This window comes from Halyomorpha halys, unplaced genomic scaffold, assembly GCF_000696795.3.
Source record: "Halyomorpha halys isolate HHAL.00 unplaced genomic scaffold, Hhal_1.1 Scaffold534.1, whole genome shotgun sequence".
Taxonomy (NCBI): Eukaryota; Metazoa; Arthropoda; class Insecta; order Hemiptera; family Pentatomidae; genus Halyomorpha; species Halyomorpha halys.
The window spans coordinates 306,483-327,732 of record NW_027112374.1 but is presented as its reverse complement, the minus strand read 5'-3'; the positions used below and the strand labels follow the sequence as shown (position 1 = coordinate 327,732).

Below are 21,250 nucleotides of genomic sequence, written 5' to 3'. Positions count from 1 at the left end.
TATTTACAATTATAAACGAAGATCTAAGACTTAATACAGAAAATATTTAAAGCTTTTTTGAAACTTTCAATTGTTATTCTTCCCGAATTGGGTGGACAGAAGGTAGTCGAAGATACGGGATTTAAAGATTGGAAGGGTGTTAGAACTACGAATAAAGGAGGGAATAGAATTCCATAGGAAAGAGGAACGGATAAGGAAAGATCTACCAAAGGCTGCGGTTCGATGGGCAGTTACATATAAGTCTGAAGGCCGTGAGCGGGAAATGCAGCAATGTACTGAGGACTTAAATTGAAGGATATCTGAGTGTATCAGATAATATAGTGAACTATTGGAAATATATGTAATTTACTACAATGTACAATGTTCTGATGATTCTTTTTTGTTTTTTATAGCTAATAACGTAATTTTTTCCTTCTAATCACAATGGATGTGTAGGGATTGATATATATGGTGTAGGTAACAATAATGGTTGGAATATCTTTTACTGCTTAAAATACGTTGTAAGTGTTGAATGGGGAAATGGATACGCCTGGAAAGTGGATTCAGTCTGCTGTCTGATGATGAGGCTCATTAGTAGTCCTCAGTCGAGTCTATAGGGCTGTAGTCCCACAGGGTCTGCTACTCTTATGATACCTGATTATATGGTACATCTTATTCCAATCCCCCTAATGGTCAGTAAAGGAAGTAAACATATTGTTTTAGGTTAAGGGTGGGTGCGCAACAGGACCTGTTACCTCATCTATATCTTGAGTTTTCGTCTGTTCGTTGAGTCCTTCAACTATCTCAGTTACGGACTTGAGTAATGCTCAAATTGAGGACTCATTAATCATCGCAGTGGTTTCATGATTTTCTGAAAATATTTTGAAGAAGTCGTTTCAAGTAGTGATAAGGGTATTATAGCCAGATTTTTAAACAGAGAATGAGGGGAGGGGGAAACTCCCCCACCCATTTTACTCTCAACTTCTTCCTTCCGTAGATTTAATAACAGATATAAAATAGAGCTCTGCATTCGTTGCTTCATTTCCAGGGTCTCTCGTTTGATATTTCTTATCTAATTACAAATAAGTTGATATGCCATATTAGTTCATAACCTAAGATAATTTTTTTCAGTACAATGAATTCAACGCACAGCTCTATCAACTTATGCTTCACGACAAGACCAACAAAATCACAGATAACGTGAGTATGAAACTCGTCTTTTATAGAATACTCGTCCTTTTCTGAAATATCTACCTTAGTAGGTTCAAGACCATGTTGACCATGACCTCAATAATACTATGTTATAAATATATGTAAAATGATCTGTACCAATGTTGAGCAAAAATTAATTAAAATAACTTATAATTGTAATTTGCTATTGCAATTGCTTGATCAACCACTGTAATTGTTATTGTGGATATCTCATTACAATTATTTGTTGAGCCAAAGAGATTGCAATTTTATGTAGTTTTAGTGTGCCTAGAAGATTGACCTATTTAAATGAGAATGTGGTAAAAAAAAAAAAAAATCCTTTTTAACTATTTCTTTATGGCCAACATTTCGATCCACTAAGTGGGCCATCATCATGGCTGGGTTAGTGAATGGAGGTATTCCCTACCAAATAAAGAAATTTGAATTGTCAGGCACGTGGTCCATGAATGTCACTGCTGTCAATAAGTAAATTTTTACAACTTATTAGGGACTTTAACAACACAATAATTTTTGAAACAAGATATTTTTGACCAAGACTCCCATTGGAGTCCTATACTGCCTAATCATGGTTGGGGGTCAAAGTCTTTCAATTTGTGGGACCGCCATTCAATGAAAAAAGTCAACACCCCAGGCAAGATGTGAACCCGCACCGTCAATAGACATCAATTTGGTAAGACTGTGTCACTGAGCTACAGGCGGCCCTTGGAATAAGGTTGATATGTAGCCTTGCTGCAGCCCAGTGATAAGGTTGCACCTTATCTATTGCATCAGGACCACTCCGACGACTGCAGCATTCAGCATCCGTCCGGTCTGCCATCGCTAATGCAAACAGGGTTCTTGGTCGTCCCCCTAGGTGAAGGCTGATGTCGAATTATTATTCTACTGTCAACTATTAGAATATATAAAATTTAATCCAAATAAAATTTGATAGTTCTAAAATTTATTGGATACTCTTATAAGCATGACCTGGTTCTTGGGTGAGGCAAAATTCAATTTCCTCCTCACTCAACTACGCATTGACACTTGTGCACTTTTGAGACTTCAGTCTGGCTCTGATATCATCGCCCTCGGCAACGGCCAGGTCGTCTACACAGGCCGTGCCACGGAACTGCATATCGTCTAACTATCTCATCCTCCCCCCACCCCAGAAACTAACCACATACACTTCGACTGGGCTGGGCCCAGGAGCGAACCATGTGGAGAGCTTTCTATCTTTCTTTTCGGTTACTGAGATACCTGTTTAAGAGAGATTATAGGTAACCGCTAGAGTGCGAAGAAACCAACCACTTCCAAATGATCTAGTACGATCAACAACACGTATTTATAAACGTCTTTCCTACCTCTCTCCGCACTATCAAGAGTGCATTTTTGTTATCTCGCCACGGGTCAACTCGAACTACCCTGGATGGATTAAGAACAGTGATTTAACGCTGGTTACCACCATATGCTCTATGACACTGCTGATGATAATTCATATTCGTTTCAGGAGCAATCCTCTACTTGCCCTTGTCGGGAAATGTGTAGAGTATGTAAGAGTTCTTCCTCAATGTAAGAGAAGCAGGGTTTATTCCGTCAAGTCGTGAAGCTCTCCCGCTCATTTGTTTATCCACTACAAGCTGGATGTCCCACTAATGATTATGCTGTATAATTGGCATAGGTCAGTTATAGGGTGGAGCGCCTTATCCTTTCATATTTTGTATCATCTCTCCATCGTTCATCTGATGGAATCGAACCTAAATCGGGAAAAAACTGTCTGATGAATTGTTCGTTAGTAGTTCAGAGAATCAAGGCCATTGTGTTTAGGATCGCTTAACGCAAAATAGCTTAGACAATATTGAGTCCTCACTCTCCAAAATTATTTCACTTATTCTTACCTGCCTACAAAAATTTAGACATAAATAATAGGTAAACAAAAACGTTATGTGCAAACATTAAAAATGATCAATAATGAAGCTTTGGTCAATCTCTTACAGAGTAAGCTGGCGTTGCACATTTCAATGCAGAAAGAGGTGGAGTTCTCTGTTTGCGGATGGTTTAACTTGGACTGCACTTTGCTGCATTCGGTAGGTTATAGTCAAGTTATTTATCGATTATATTTATGTTCACACACTTGATACCAGTTGCTGTGATATCTGAAACGAAGATATTTATACATTTCTAAAAATCATCCCACAATTTAGTTTGAACAACTAAACAACATGCCATATTTTAAAAATATAAACAATAATTATCCAGTTTATTATATAGTTAAGTATAGGTTTTCGTTACTTGTGTAGGAGAAGGGCGAGATTCTTCACAATTACATACAAGAAATAGTGAGGACAAAAGGAAGGATGTCCACACCAACATTGCCTTGGCTTACTTATAGCAAAACATTCCTAAACAAAAAATTCCTCTATGAATATAATTGTCTAAAAAAACATTCATTTAATCGCAAAACTGATCTGAACATAAAATGAAGTGAATGTGATTTCTTATAAGTTGGTTCATCAACAATGAAATCCATTAAGCTGTTCTCGAGAAATGCGTGCTTTAATCAAGAAATTTGTGAACAAAAACAAAAACAAAAAACTCAAATAGTGCAATGCGAACAGAGGCAGGAAGCAGTAGAAGATGGTAGTAACTCTCAACTCCTTCTAAATTGTCCTTAAGGCCAGTTCGCTTTTCTTAGTAGTTTCTATTAGACAATGACATAGCAGTAGGATGTATCCTCTTGTAGCGGAGGAAACAAGAAGTTCAACTACAATCCACCAGAGTGCAGCACCTCAAGCCTCACCAAAGCTCTCAAATTTATATATTATTGTGTTTTATGAGAAAATATCATTATTTGTGTATATTATTAACTTTTGTATATACTACTGAGCAATTTCGATAAAATAATAAATAAACAATAGCACGAAACTACCTCAAGCAGATAAGATAAGACCACTTCTTGGTCACAGCCGTATGCACTAGACCTATAAATCCAATAAAATAGATCCACAGGCTTTACTTTAGATAGTTTCGGTTTATAGCCGATCCTGATTTCTAAATGATTATTTTTTGTTCACCCTTGATATGATCTCTCTCCTCGACCTCTAACCTCCGGGCTCACATACCTCCTCCGCCTTTGTAGGAGTAGTAACCTGCAGGACCAAGTCTCCTTCCTGCACGACTCTGGCGGCTGGCTACCCTCCAGGTCTGCATATCTCCCTCGTGTTTATTGGACTAGTACCCGGTTGGGCATGGTTACCATCCTCTGAGATATAGCGGTTGCCACCCGTTAGACTCATTCTATTTAGTCATCTTCCTTGTCAACTACCTTAACTTTATAAACTTGACACGTAACAGAAGACCTCGACATTCTGGACAAGCAGAATAATCAAGATAATAATCCACCTCGAGACTCCGTAGTGTTTCAGCGGCTGAATGGGAGTTTCGTAAACAGTGTTTATTATTTATTTGCGTATTTCTATTTTTATTATATAGTGATATCGTTATATAAAGGGAAACCGAACTACAATTCTTAGAAATGTACTGCCTATATATTATATTTAAACCAAGAACTAGACACCACAGTTCCCCTTGCTATGTTATGCTAGATATAATTGTGTATAATTAACCATTGAATTTCCTTTCCAATGCTGTCGTTCTCACCAATTTACTAAGCTATGCTGATCAGGTGATATGGGGGATGCTTAGACTATAAAATCAAGTCGTAATCACATTAGATTATATTTACAAATATTAACATATCGGACTTAGTTTGCTGTGATGCTCTCCTCGAATATACTTCTCGTATGACCTCATCTAGAAACTCTCTTCGTTCTTCCTCATCAGTCTTGCCTTCGAGGAGCTGTCCTTCTGATTGACTTAAACTTTTTCGGACCTCTCAAGTATTCCTCCACCTTTTACTCGATGGCATTATTATTCTCTCCTCTACTTTCCTTTCAGTCATTGTATTGGCTGACCGAATTTTGGGGGCAGAAACTAGGACTCACTCTAAACATCAGGGCGGCTTTCTTTGGGTCTCCATAACATTTTTTTTGTTTTTCCACTTAACGTTACGGCTGGTCATAATGCAGAAGAAGGCCTAGCCGCGTACCCAGCACATCTGGTGTATGTTTAAAAAGGCCATCTGGGCGGGCACTAAGCAATATTTATAGAGAGTAAGTGCTCCTTTGACCCTCAGATGAAAGCCAGCTCTTTTTACCTGCTACGCGGTCTCAACTAATATACTATTGTATATGTTATATTATATACTCAGAAATCTAACCATTTTTTCAACCTGTTATTGTCAATACATAGCACTCCATTATACTTCTTGCAAAGTCAGGTATATGTTCACTTTGTTGGTTGATCGTGTTTCTTCGTCTTCTGACCCAAATACTAATACATTTAATGAGGAGAAGATGGTTTGGGGTGCGGTCAATGAAAAACTCAAATAAGTTCGATTAACTTATTTTAATGTGCCAACGTTTCAGCCAAAGTTTCTAGCCTTCTTCAGGCTAAATCTAAATCTAAACTTCTCTTCCTCTCAATTTTCAGTTTCTTTTCATATTTAAATTTTAAATTAATAATAACTAATATGTTCATACTTCTTTGCATTATATAACTTCATTTTTATTTCATTTCCTTAATTTTGTTATTTTACCCACTTTTTCAATTACCTATGTATACATTTTATTTCTCGCTTCTCTCATCACTTCATTTTATTAATTCTATTTTGTAAAATTATTCTGTTTATACTTCCTTTTTATTTTTTTATTTTTCTATACTTACTGTGGTTGTTATCTTGTTCTGTATTTTAGCCCTGAAGAAGGCTAGAAACTTTGGCTGAAACGTTGGCACATTAAAATAAGTTAATCGAACTTATTTGAGTTTTTCATTGACCGCACCCCCAACCATCTTCTCCTCATTCATCATCCACGGTCAACTATCTCTCATAATTATAATACACTTAAATTACTCCATATTTATTTATAATAAGTTATAGTTATAATTCTCTTGCCACAGAAGAAATCGATCACTTATCAAGCATATCACTATAATCCACCGTTTGTAAATGTACTTCTTGATCTTCCTTTTTGCAGATGATTGCTTCAGCTACGATATACTTGTTCATCCTCATCCAGTTCAGCGATGAGTTCAATGTTAATCTTCTGCGGCGTGCGGTTACCCCAGCGACGTAACTGCCTCTGCTATGAGCTGCAAGATCAGTAGTATTGTGAATTTAACGAATGGATCAGCCATGAAAGTTTATTAATTACAACGAAAAAACAAGAAAAAGCTTTCCTTTTTTATTACTTATGTTGCATTAAATAGGAACAAAAATGTAGAAAGGTTATATACAGATAATATAATAAAAACAGAGAAATAGTTTTATGTCTATAATATTTGTTAACCCGTTGATATTCTTTCATATCTAACAGCCTTCAGTCTAGTATATCTATGCTTCAGTGGAGTTTGGTCAGAACAGCGGCTCCTAAACTTGTTTCGCCCCAAAATATTTTACAAACAAAAAAAAAAACCCTTCATGGTTTAAAACAATTTGTAAAAGATTGATTAAAGCAATCCGATTCCAACTATTACAACACTTACTAGACAAACGATCTAAACTTCCAATCCATTACAAAAGACTGAACTACACGACTATAATAAGGTCTCTTTATACACACGGAGTTGAGCTTTGGGGTTTTACTACACCTTTGAATTCGTCTCATATCCAAATCATTCATAAAATCCTCAATGCTCCTTACTTTGTAACAAACGAAATCATTCATAAAGACCTCAATGTTCTATATGTAACTGATCTAGTCCGAACCTACAGAAGAGAGAGAGAAATGCTTTATTCATTCATGCTGCCCAAATACATCGGGTTGCTACATTACACTGCATACCGATGAATCCGTGATCGGACATATATAAATTAAATATTTTTACATGATATAATAAAACAGAAAGAAAACTTTTTTTTCCCACAGTTTTCTTTTAAAATCAATTCTAGTCTACACATTAAATACAAATATTTCATTATGTTGCATTAAATGGGAACAAAAATGTTGACAGGTTATATACACTTATAATAGAGTTATATAAAAATAATGTAATCATTATTTATTATAACTTCATTCAAAGTTATATCAAATTAATTCATAAAGACCACGAAGCAATGAGACGTTATAAAAATATTTAATAATCAAACCCCCTAGTTTCTAACCTTGCATCCTCTTCCATTCCCAAAAATCCTCCGAGGTGCCTGAAAAGAAGATGGCCACGAGATCTACTAATGTAAAATGTCATTAGAGTGCTACCCCAATGGGTAGTTTATCTACTCGTCTATAACACTCCAATTTAACTAAGACTAAATTTATTGAATTTATTATACAGTATACAGTTGTAAATTTCAATAAAAATATTAAAATAAATAATCAATAGTTTCAACCTACCTCGGGCAATATTAAAAAACCACTTGAAGTCAGAAAACGGCGCAAAATCCGCCACTCCCGCCCTCCGTGGTAACCTTTCTTATCAATAAACAAGGCAATCCTTCTTTGCCTGAACCGCCCCACTAAGACCCCCCAGGGAGTGACATTCCTGTAGCACTTTTGTAGTATTTGCTTAAAACGATAAGAGGAGACTTAACATAGTCTAATCGAGCAATCTAAAACCCACTAGTTTTTCATGTGGATCCCTCTTTCATTCCTGACAATCCTCCGAGGTCCTGAAAAGAAGATGGCCACGAGATCATCTAATGTAATAACGTTATCAGAGTGCTACTAATGGGTAGTTTCTCTACATGGGTTATCATGCCACTGTGATTCTACATCAAATTTACTAGATGTATTGTTATGTACAGTTATAAATCTCAATAAAGATATAATTTAAAAAAAAAATCATTATTGCTAATTGTGTCTTAAGTGTTTTTAAATTAGAGTAACATTAAATTGAATTTTTTATATTTGATTTTTTGTTAATAGCTCGATTCTTATATTTTTCTGTGATTATATTTTAGTTTATTTTTTGAATGTATCGAATTTAAATATATTTGCCTGAAATGAGTAATTAGGTCAGTTGTATGTATTTTTTTTTCATAATGGTATACTGTTTTTTCTTGCTTAGTACTGAACTCTACGGTTCAGTTACGTCTTAAAAGTTCCAAAATAGAATTTCACCAGTTAATCTACGCAGGAAATTTAATACACTATATTGGATTTTATCTTTTATTTGACTATTTCTATATTGCTACCATACATCAATCATTGTATCAAACATCGAATATTCAAGGGTTTTAACTAGATAAAAATTCGGACGTTACTATTAGTTGTCTTACGGAACGTGGATAAAATGATGGATATACTACTATGGAACCTATACTTATCTTTTCATATAGCACATATTCTACTATGATATTAGATAATATACTTTATAACAAACTGGGTCTCCTATCCTAAGTATATGACTTAGGCTATCAAATCCAATGTCATCTATATATTACTCAAACACTCACACTCTCTAACTTCACATTTCACTTAGGATTTGCTGTTATAAGAATAAAATGGTTTGGGGGGAGAGGAGGAGGGCATAGATCTGCAAAATCTGAAAAGCTAACCGAAAAAATAAATAAAAGAAAATAAAGAAGGAAGATGGTTCGGGTTTAGTAAAAAAAATTAAGCGATTTGATGTGAGCCAACATTTCGCCCTGCTTTGCAAGGCTTCATCGGGGCTAAAAAAATATAAACAACTAAGGTAATGTAACGAAATAAGAGAATTGATAAAATGTAATAAAAGTAAACTAATACGTGTCTAAATTAATGACAATAAATGAAGACGGTAATAATAACTAATAAAAAAGTAGACAAAAAAGAATTATAAAAACAGTACAATATAAAATATATAAGACATAATATAAAAATTAGTTCAAAAGCGACAATCTTCAGTATTATAACATTTCCTACTTCACATTTCACTTGGAACTTGCTGTTGTAAGTATAATATGAGAAAATTTATCTAAAATGATTAAAAAACAAATTACAAAACGGTATTCGACAATTAATGAAAACGGAAATGATAAGAAAATACAATACACACTAAAAGATGGAAATAAGAATAAAATATATTTATTATTCAAACACTACGGGATATTTCTGTTATAAGGTTATTTAAAATGAGTACAAAAGCGATAATCTTCAGTGTACACGTAGTACACACAAAAAGCAGGAAAATAAAATAATAAATACCTTTAGTAAAGGTTAAGAAAAAACCGAATTACTTTTCCTTGACCTTTTTTTTTTTTTTTGTGTATTGTATTTTTATATTATTTTTTTTTATTTCCGCTTTCATTAATTGTCGAATACCTTTTTGTAATTCTTATTTATCATTTTTATATAAATTGTCTTGTTTTATTCTTATAACAGCAAATCCCAAGTGAAATGTTTCTTATTTTAGTGTTTATTTATTGTAATTTACAACTGTACAAAATAACACAATAGGTAAATATGTAGTATGTTTCATATACACTTGAAAATCTTGGGAAGGAACCACCCATTGGTGGTACTTCAAACATTAATTTAAACTAGAAGGCCTCGTGGCCATCTTCTTTTCAGACGCCTCGGAGGATTATCAGGGATTGTTAAGGATGAAAGATTAAGAATTAATGGGTTAGGATGGTTAAGGAGTTTGGAATGAAAAGACGCATATACGTTTTGGGCCAATTCTGTAACAAATGTGAGGTTAAGGTCTTTGTGAATGAGTTTATTTGTGATGTAATAAGGAGCATCAAGGATTTTACGTAGGATTTTGGATTGTAACGATTGGATGCGGGAAGAATTTGATGGTTTGGTGGAGCCCCAGAGCTCAATTCCATATGTCCTAATTGGTCATAGTGAATGGGAAGTTCAGAGCGTTTGTCAAGTAAGTGTTGTAGCAATCGGAATCTACGAGCAGTTTCTTGTCGTTTCAGTCTTGTGTGTGGATTCCAAGTATATCTCTTGTCAAGATGGAGTCCTAAGTATCTAAGTATCGAATCTGTTCAACAGGCGTTAGTGGTGTATCTAGAAAGGATACTGTAGGACAGGAGAGCAGAGGTTTACGACGGAGAGTGGGATTTCCAAGTGAAATGTGAAGTAGGAAATATTATAACTCTGAAAGATTGTGGCTTTTGAACTAATTTTTATACTATACTACTAGGCAATGCTTCGCTATTTTGATAGAACTATATTTGAGGGTGTATATAGATTTAATGAAACCAATTGATAGTTTGTTATATATTTAGTTAAGTTAAACATACACATAAACGTTATTATTATGATTTGGTGACATAAATTGATCCTATATATTGGATGACATTTGTTCAAAGTATCTCATGAAAGAAAGGTTGAAATAAATGGTATATTGGTTGGTAGCAGCGGTATAAGCTGGAAATATGAGGCTTATATTTAATGAATGTAATCCATAGTTTCTTAAAGTTCATTATATTTTTTAGTTAAAATTAAACATTTTGAAATACTTTATTATTATGTTTCGGTAACATAAATTAAACAATACATGCTATAAAGTTGCAATCATAGTTTTTTACCTACCAGATCACCTTTACTCTCCGTCGTAAACCTCTTCCCTCCTGTCCTACAGTATCCTTTCTAGATACACCACTAACGCCTGTTGAACAGATTCGATACTTAGGACTCCATCTTGACAAGAGATATACTTGGAATCCACACACAAGACTGAAACGATAAGAAACTGCTCGTAGATTCCGATTGCTACAACACTTACTTGACCAACGCTCTGAACTTCCCATTCACTACAAAAAATTAATATACACTACAATAATCAGACCGATTTGGACATATCGAATTGAGCTCTGGGGCTCCACCAAACCATCAAATTCTTCCCGCATCCAATCGTTACAATCCAAAATCCTACGTAAAATGCTTGATGCTCCTTATTACGTCACAAATAAACTCATTCATAAAGACCTTAACATCCCATTCGTTGCAGATTTGACCCAAAACAGATATGCGTCTTTTTATTCCAAACTCCTTAACCATCCTAACCCATTAATTCTTAATATTTCATCCTTAACAATCCCTGATAATCCTCCGAGGCGTCTGAAAAGAAGATGGCCACGAGGCCTTCTAGTTTAAATTAATGTTTGAAGTACCACCAATGGGTGGTTCCTTCCCAAGATTTTCAAGTGTATATGAAACATACTACATATTTACCTATTGTATTATTTTGTACAGTTGTAAATTACAATAAATAATCAATAAAAATATATATCAATATATATATATTAATAGCTTCAACATTACTCAACGAATCTACACCATACTTTGCAGTGGTTTACGTAAAGATAATAATAATAAGTAACAAAAAGATTTAGCAACAAATATAGTTATCTTATTATCCATTATTCATTATCGACTAACTTTGCTGTATCATCGTTAATACTGGTCCCATTTTGGTGATTTTTTTTCTTATTTGAGGCAATTCTATTTTTCATGTATAAACTACCTAAAATATAGTTAGTTTTTTTTTTTTTTGTTAATAATTTATTTATTGATATTTACAACTGTATACATATATACACATCAAGTGAATTTGCTGTAAGTGATATTATTACATGATAAAAACATGTGGAGAATATACCTATTGATAGAACTCCAAAAACATTTCTGAAGGAGAAGATCTGGAGGCCATCTTCTTTTTAGACGTCTAGGAGGATTATTAGGTAGAGAAGGAGAAGCCAGATTAGAAACGAGTTGGTTTGGGTGGTTGGGAAGTTTATTATGGAAGGATTGGTATCTGATTCTGGCCAAATCGGCAACATAGGGGACATTGAGGTCCTGATGGATGATTTGATTTGTAACAAAGTAAGGAGCATTAAGGATTTTACGAAGGATTTTGGACTGTAAGGATTGGATTCGAGAGGAATTATATGGTTTAGTGGAGCCCCATAGCTCAACTCCGTATGTCCAAATAGGCCTTATAATAGTCATGTAGATCAGTCTTTTGTAATGGATTGGAAGTTTGGACCGTTTGTCTAGTAAATGTTGTAATAGTCGGAATCATAAATAGTTTTTAAAGAAGAACTCTTCCTGTGCCTCGTAATTTTCAATATATTGAAAAAATTCAAACGGAGTTACTACACAAAGTGTGGTAAAAGATTTTCTAAGAGTGAAATAAAGATGATATTCGTTTTCGAGAAACCCCTGTATACGAATTTTCGAAAAAAACGGAAAATAAAACTTTTTAGTCTTAAATTTTCCCCCTACATCATCGGCGTTTTTTTTTTTAAAATCTAAAAAATTAAAATAACTTCAATACTGCTCGACCCATCTACACCAAACTTGGCAGTTTTTAGGGCTCTAAAAACTGCACCGAAAGGCACAAAGCGGGACTAATTAAACAAATTAGAGCCGAAGGTATAAAATAAAACGCGAGAATTTTTCCCCCCATTTAAAACTCACATTTCCCCTCAAAAAAGCATCAAATTTAACGTGACAATCGGATGAAAGGGAGTGGAGTTATTAACGATTATGTGAAAAATAGTCGACGGAGGAAAAAAAAAAAAAATGTACGGATGGAATTGAAGTGAAAAATGAATGATTTTTAATTTCTTCCAAAAATGGTATTTAGAACTTTGGGATAACCCTGAAAACAAATATGGTTTTTTATTTATAATCTTAATATTTTCTTGAGACTGGTAATTTTTTAATAAATAATTCAAAACACTATCCAATTATAGTCTCAAAACTTTTATTTCTTTTATACGTCCAACGTTTCGGCCAATTCGGCCATCTTCAGGGACAATCTCAATACCACTATGAAAACATATAATTTAACCACTCTAAAAACTTCATTCAGTGATAAAAGTGTATTAATAGTGTTTGCAGAGAAATAATTTTGACTGTGTTTTTAATGGATAATTGACTAATTAGATATAAATGTTTTGACCTGGGCAGAATAGCCTGAATGAAGTTTTTAGAGTGGTTAAATTATATGTTTTCATAGTGGTATTGAGATTGTCCCTGAAGATGGCCGAATTGGCCGAAACGTTAGACGTATAAAAGAAATAAAAGTTTTGAGACTATAATTGGATAGTGTTTTGAATTATTTATTTAAAATATGGTTTTCTTTTTTCAAAAAAAAAAATTTACCGAACTACTTTACTCAGAACCTTACGTTTAATTCTGTTCATAAATTTTTTCTGCTCGAAAATCCAATGATTTTATCATCTTTAAACCTTTAACCCACGGCGAAATGGAACATATAACAAAAAGCCCCACGTAAATCGGTCAAGTAATAACCAAGTCTATAGAGGACAAAGATTCAACAGCTCTCTTTTATAGGGGTATTCATGATGTTGTGTTAAATGTTAAATGTTTTACCATGTTAAATGTTATAACTATAAGATTGTGAGCAGCCCTATTTGAAGTCATGTTAAACGTTAAATGCATAAGAGCCCCTAGCGGATTTTCTCAGCAACTTGTTGTATAAGCCTTTATGTTAATAACCTTCCTTCCAGACCTTCATGTTATTGTTTACTTCAGTTTTGATTTAAGTAATTAATTACAACATGCCTAGAGTGAGTGAAAAGTGGAATTTGTGTGAAAGTTTAGCTTATGAAATGAAATGAAAAAATATCTTTATTCTGGGACATATGTCTCCTAAGAATAATTACATGGTTCATATAGTGAGATTTTTATCTGGCGAGCGTTTACAAATTTTCAGATAGAATGAAATTACATTGTTTTTTTTACTGCATTTTTCTCAAATAAATCATTAAAATTATCCATTTTGGTTTAGTAACAGGGATATGAATACCACAAACACACGAAAGAACTGAGCTGTCACAACAACAAAAATGGCGGCGATCTCAACTGGTCTATTGTGTGACGTCATTCTCCATTTAACAGACCTGGTAACAGACTCTCAGCCATGTTAAATGTTATTTCGTTTTACCACGGTAAAAGAAGGCAATTTTTTTCGATTTAACATGAGTTTTTCCATTTAACACGCTTTAACATGTTAAACCAAAGATCATGAATACCCCTTTTATAGAGAGAGATTTTATACTGTACTGTATTTTAATATTTCCTTTTTGTCTACTTTTTTGTTACTTATTATTACCGTTTTCACTTATTGTCATTGATTTAGACACACCTTACTTTACTTTATTACGTTTTATCTATTATCATATTTTGTTACATTACTTTAGTTGTTTGCAATTTGTTTAGCACTGATGAAGCCCTGCAAAGCAGAGCGATACGTTGGATCACATTAAATAACTTAATTATTATTATTATTTATTTTATTTTTTTTTTACCACACCATCTTTAAACTCATCTATTCTATTCTAGCTGAGTCTTACTGTACAACTAAAGTGATATTTTCCGTTGGAGCAAGGTAATTTTTTATTACGTAAACTTAAAGTTAAAGAGAGTGACTATAAAGTATGTTGTTTTATCAATTGTATGTAAAAATACAAACTTTTTTATAGTTTGTATAAATTATCTAAAAAAAATGTATTATTATCAAACCCATAAATTAAAAAAAAATTCATAATTATGAGAGATAGTTGACCGTGGATGATGAATGAGGAGAAGATGGTTGGGGGTGCGGTCAATGAATAACACAAATAAGTACGATTAACTTATTTTAATGTGCCAACGTTTCGGCTAGAGTTTCTAGTCTTCTTCAGGGCTAAAAACAAAACAAGATAACAACCACAGTATGTATAGAAAAATAAAAAATAAAAAGAAAGTATAAACAGAATAATTTTTCACATAAAATGAATAATTTTACAAAATAGAATTAATAAAATGAAGTGATGAGAGGAGCGGGAAATAAAATGTATACATAGGTAATTGAAAAAGTGGGTACAATAACATACTTAAGGAAATGAAATAAAAATAAAGTTATATAATCCAAAGAAGTATGAACATATTAGTTATTATTAATTTAAAATTTAAATATGAAAAGAAAATGAAAATTGAGAGGAAGAAAATATATGTAACAATAATAGATAATAAAGAGGCAAATTATAAGTATAGTGTATAAAACTTATAACGCGGGTAAGGAAAATGGAGAAAAGTGGAGAAAATAAGGGGAAAGAGTATACGAAACTTATATAAAAAAAAAATATATACGAACCAACGAATTACCGAATAACGAAATACCGGAAGATGAAGAGGAAACGTAATATAGGTGGGGGACGACAAATGTGTAAGAAAAGGTTTTAAAGATGAAATAATACGTTCAAAAGTGGGCAGAAAAGAAAATATAATGTGAATTTATTAAAAATAAATATAAAAAAATAAAAAAAAGGTGAAAATTACTTTTTAAAAATAAATAAATAAAAAAAAGGTGAAAATTACTTTTTAAAAAAAATTCATTATAATTTGGGCTAAATTTATTAATTTCTTTACATAACTAACCATTTTTTTTAATCATCATATTTTTTATTAAAGCCACCTCAAATTGACTATAACTTTATGTAGGAAAGCTTTGAAAAGAACAAAAGGGTCTGGAAGCTGCTAGAGGGGAGAGTAGTTCCCATCTTCCTGGAATCTGTAGATTCCAGTCCCTTCCTTCTATACTTCGTCCTCTCCACCACTCTAGCCCTCTGGGTACGCATCAAGTTCTCTTTCCCTGACAATATACCCTTCTCGTGAGACATTATCTCACGCGCGACTAAAGCTGCTATAAAAATATTCAAGTTGTGAAGATTTTTTTCACGTGCGATAAGTGTATTTAATCCATAAAAATGTTTTTTCCTTAATGGAAAACATAGCAGGACTAGGGAAACGTAGGCTTGAAGAGGCCGGAACTTCATTAGGTAAGTATTATTTACTATGAATTGTATTTCGATATTATAAGTGCTTGTTATGGTGGTCTTTGTAATAAACATTTGTCTTTTCATGTTTCACTTCGCTCTATGAATACTATTTTGTGTAAATTTTTGGGTTATATTCAGGCGTTCTAAACAAAAAAGTATTACAACCAGTGTAAAAGACCGATATGCCCCAGCCATATGGAGTTCACTTGCACCAGGTGTGCTCAAGAGATTTCTTCAGACTGAGCATTTTTTTTTAAAGAATATTGTTATGTTCTTATACTACTCTATATCTGGATTTTGATTCTTTTTATAAATTTTTCTGTCTCAAAATATTATTTTATGTTTATACTATTTTATAATACTTGTTTTTGAATTTTTTAAAACCAGTTTGCTCTTATATCAAAATATTTTTTTTTAAAACCTTTTTTTTTATATTGTACTTAAATAAACCTAATCTAAATAAAAATTTTATATTTTAAAAATGGTTCCTATTCGATAGGAATAGAGGGATATTTTCAATCCGCTGGTGTTCCTCAAGGTAGTATTCTCGGTCCCATCCTCTACACCGTCTATACAGCTGACATCCCAACAGCTCCTAACACTATCCTTACCACGTATGCTGATGACACATGTGTGCTCACAGTTAGTAATAACCCTTTGATTGCATCCCAAACTCTCTAGCCCCATATCACAATCCTCGAAGAATAGTGTCGAAATTGGAAGATAAAAATAAATCCCAACAAATAACATTTGTTGTTAACATACGCTAAAAGACCTGTTTACGTACAATAGTTCTCCAGATATAGCTTTTTAAAAAGCAACATTTCATAAAATGTTTAAATTATCTCAGGAATTATGTGATGAACAGATGTCTATTAGCACTCAAATTAAAGCTAGTTTAATGGGGTATAAAGTAGTTTATGATGTTTATTTTCCTATGAGTTGTAGTTTTCATGAAATAGTTGTTCGGACAAATTTTCATTTGCCAAATTTATATTTATTTATATCCCTAAGAAGATAAGTCTCATAAACTACTTTATAGTAAGTTAAATTTCCTTTATTTTGAGTGTTGGCAGACAAATGAGCGTCTAGAGATACATTTTTATATCTGATATCATATTATCTGACCATCACATCCAATAGATTTTGCACAAAGATGTCTTCAAGAATGCTATCTATAATAGCCTGTAAAAAAAGGTTGTTGTAAGTTTATAATTTTCTACTTACTGCAGAAAAGGAGTCATTGTTCACTTTGGTCTCAGACAAGGGTGATAAGTCAGTAGCATCCAATGTCTGAGAAGAAGGAGGTTCTATTGAATCATCTTCCGGGGGTTTCGCAGGTACCCTGAAAAAGAAAAGAAAAAGCTTATCAATTGTTCAGTTTAAACCACATTTTTTTTTTAAATATTTATTTATTGCTATTTACAACTGTACATTATAATACATTTAGTAAACCTGATCTAAGTTAAATTGGAGTGTTACAGGCGTGTAGAGAAACTACCCATTGGTAGCACTCTAATGACATTTTACATTAGCTGGCCATCTTCTTTTCAGGCGCCTTGGAGGATTGTCAGGAATGGAAGAGGATGCAAGATTAAAATCTAGGGGGTTTGAGTGGTTAGAGAGTTTATAATGGAAGGAGTGATATCTGGTTCGGGCTAGATCGGTTACATAGGGAACATTAAGGTCTTTATGTATGATTTTATTTGTAACGAAGAAAGGAGCATTGAGGATTTTACGAAGGATTTTGGATTGTAAGGATTGATTATGAGAGGAATTCGAAGGTTTAGTGGAGCCCCAAAGCTCAAATCCATATGTCCAGATTGGCCTTATTACAGTCATGTAGATCAGTCTTTTGTAATGTGGTGGAAGTTTAGACCGTTTGTCTAATCTGTCATAGTCGAAATCGACGTGCAGTTTCCTGTCTTTCCAGTCGGTGTGAGGATTCCAGGTTAGTCGTTTGTCCAAATGTAGTCCAAGGTAGCGGATCTGTTCAACAGGAATAAGCGGGGTATTATTAAAATATACTGTGGGGCATGACGAAGGCTTACGACAAAGGGTAAATGTGATTTGGTGGGATTTATTGGAATTTATTCTAATCCTCAAGTTTTGGCACCGATCTTCGAGGGTGGTGATGTGGATTGGATGTGGATGGAAAGATGTGAAGTCCTGGATTACATCAACCCGAAGTAGACGCCGTGAAGAAGTAGTGATCACCCGACTCAGAATAGGACATACCCGACTAACACACATCCATCTCATAACAGGAGAAGCACCTCCAAAATGTAATAGCAATCTGACCGTCAAACACATTTTTGAAGAATGTCGTCACTACACATAAACTCTGAACCAGTTAGGGTTACCAACAAATGTCCCAATGGCGTTGAGAAACGACGAATTTGTAATTGTAAAAGTCATTAAATTCATCCATCAGACTAATTTAATAACCCGCCTTTAATTATTATAATTATCTATTTATCTTGCCTTATTTTTAAAATTAGAACAGTCAGTTATCTGCTTTTCACCATCCTTTCCAATATCGTAACGATTATTAAACAAATTATAATTGCCACAAATTTAATTATAATTGGTGCTGATGAGTACATCATACCAAAGCTATGACTATGGAACAACTAGGCCTTACCAAAGCCAACAACCAACGGGCGTTGATGACCAGGCTGTTAAACGCCCTTTCAAAACTAACAAACAAACAAACAATACGAGAGGAATTCGAATGTTTAGTGGAGCCCCTAAGCTCAACTCCATATGTCTAGATTAGCCTTATTACAGTCATGTAGATCAGTCTTTTGTAATATGTTGAAAGTTTAGAACGTTTGTCTAGTAAGTGCTGTAATAGTCAAAATCGACGTGCAGTTTCCTGTCTTTTCAGTCTTGTGTGAGGATTTCAGGTTAATCGTTTGTCCAAATGTAGTCCAAGGTAGCGGATCTGTTCGACAGGGGTAAGATAAACCACATTTAAATACAGAAAACATTTAATTTTCATATAATGGTAGTTTTAGTTCTCTAAAACTAAAATTTAAACACAAGTAAGTGACTAGATAGGAAGATTTTAGTGGTTAATGTAGAAATGTAAAAAAGGTATAATTACTAAATTAGTGTTCTATATTAGATAGGAAAACTAGGAGAGAAAGTCATAGTTTATTCTCTTTACTAATTCTCTATTAACAATTTTAACCTCTGTTTACATAGGGAAATAGTTATTACGATCTATATCCGGTTTCATCGTACTTATATATATATAAACATCTAAAATGATGGTAGGTTTTGATTAAGGAAACCAAGAACCTTTTAGATCTAGATTGTACTTCTAGGATTAAGAGGTCCTGGCCATGGTTGCGATTAGTTGAGGAGTCCTTTTGATAAAATTGTGCTGGGGGATACCCAATCTATGGAGATTTTTTTTTTATACTGGATACAAAGACTCAAACGCGCCCGCTTATTCCATTAAAAAGCCCTACTACTACAAACTGTTAATGGACAGAGGTTCAGTACTTGGTAAGGGAGAACTGTTTTTAGAGTCTCGGTTCTGTAGGGAGGTGATTTGTTCAACATCGTAAACAACCGCAAGACCCCCCTCCCCAATTAAGAATACCCACTTTATGTAGGCACCCAGATTGAAAAGAATAGTAATTATCTGCCGCAGCCAGATTTGAATAATGTATTAAAGCAGTTTATATAGCATTAAATTACGAAACTAAATGTTATTATAAAACATAAAATTCTACATATTATTTTAATAATTCATTATCAAGAATCTTTTAAGCGAACTCAGTAGAATTTTCAGTGCACTCTAAGTCATGTATCAGGAGAAGATGGTTGTGGTTGCGGTTAAAAAAACGTATTTGTTAGTACTAATGTTTCAGCCAGAATCTCTAGCCTTCATCAGGCCCAAAAAAACAAGATAACTACCAATGAATAAAAGGATATATAGAATGACTAATGTAATAAATAAAACGTATATGTAGGTAATTAAATATATAAGTAAAATAAAATAATTAAGGAAATAAAAATAGAAAGTTATACAATGCGAAGAAACGAAGAAATATTAATAGTTTGATTTGATAATAATATAATAAAAGTATGGCAAAAAACAAAGAGAAAGAAAATATACGTAATTAATGAAACAGGTAAGGAAAATATATAAGAAGATGGTCAGGGTTGCGGTCAAAAGTGAAACAAAAAAATATATATATAAAGATGAAATAAACGTCATGAAAGAATAATAAAAATAAAAATAAATAAATAAATAATAATAATGATATACAATTATAATAAATGAGCAAAGATCAAGTCAGGACAACATACCTGCTCAGAGGTAGTTATCGAAATCAAATTAAGTATGATAACTGTATAATAAGTAATAATGAAGTAATCGAAATAAAACCGTTAAACTGTTTGCTGCCTAGCTCCTCCACGCTTCCGCTTCATTGTTTCTTTCTGTTCAACTGATTCCTCTGAGCAGGTATGTTGTCCTGACTTGCTCTTTGTTCATTTATTATGATTTTATATCATTATTATTATTTATTTATTTATTTTTATTTTTATTATTTTTTCATGACGTTTATTTTATCTTTATATATATATATATTTTTCTTTCCCCGTATTGTTTTTGTTTTATATGCATCTCCTGTACTTTTTTAACTTTATATTTTACATATTTTTATAAAGAAATTTTTACTCTTGCCATTGTTACTTGTTTTTATTCTTATCATCGTATCTTATCTTTGTATTTTTATTCTTATCATTGTATCATTTTGTATCTTTTTAGCCCTGATGAAGCCCTGCAAAGTGGGGCGAAACGTCGGAACATAAATAGTTGTAAACTATTTTTGTTCATTTTTGACCGCAACCCTGACCATCTTCTTATATATCAATTTTTACGGTCAACTATATATAAATATATACGGTAAGAAAAATAATGTTGAATAAAGAAAAAATATATAAATTTACAAAATCTTAATAACATGTTTATACAATACTTGTTATATTATTATCAAATTGAAGTTTTTAATTTAATAATAATAACATTTCTTCATTTCTTTGCACTATTTATTTTTTCTATTTTTTTATTCCTTATTCCTATATATACGGTTTGTTTCTCACTTCATTAATTATTTTATTTTTATTTATTTCCATATACAAATGATTTATCTATATTCATTTTATTTATTTTTTTTATATTTCATTACTTTATTTTAAATACTTGCATGGCCACAG

At 32.9% G+C, this 21,250-nt stretch overlaps 1 protein-coding gene and 1 long non-coding RNA gene across 2 annotated transcripts in view; one reads left to right on the top strand and one right to left on the bottom strand.

The window, feature by feature from the left end:
- LOC106684012 (phosphatidylcholine translocator ABCB4) overlaps positions 1-21,250 on the bottom strand; it is a gene marked incomplete in the record, with an annotated part of 90,604 nt that overhangs the window by 69,130 nt on the left and 224 nt on the right. The window contains 1 exon segment of the mRNA XM_067050266.1: positions 17,240-17,357. Within this exon segment, the coding sequence (XP_066906367.1) occupies positions 17,240-17,357 (118 nt within the window).
- LOC136796464 (uncharacterized) lies at positions 1,118-6,518 on the top strand. The gene is made up of 3 exons (XR_010844183.1): positions 1,118-1,179; positions 3,165-3,254; positions 6,264-6,518. It is a non-coding gene; the product is annotated as an uncharacterized lncRNA (long non-coding RNA).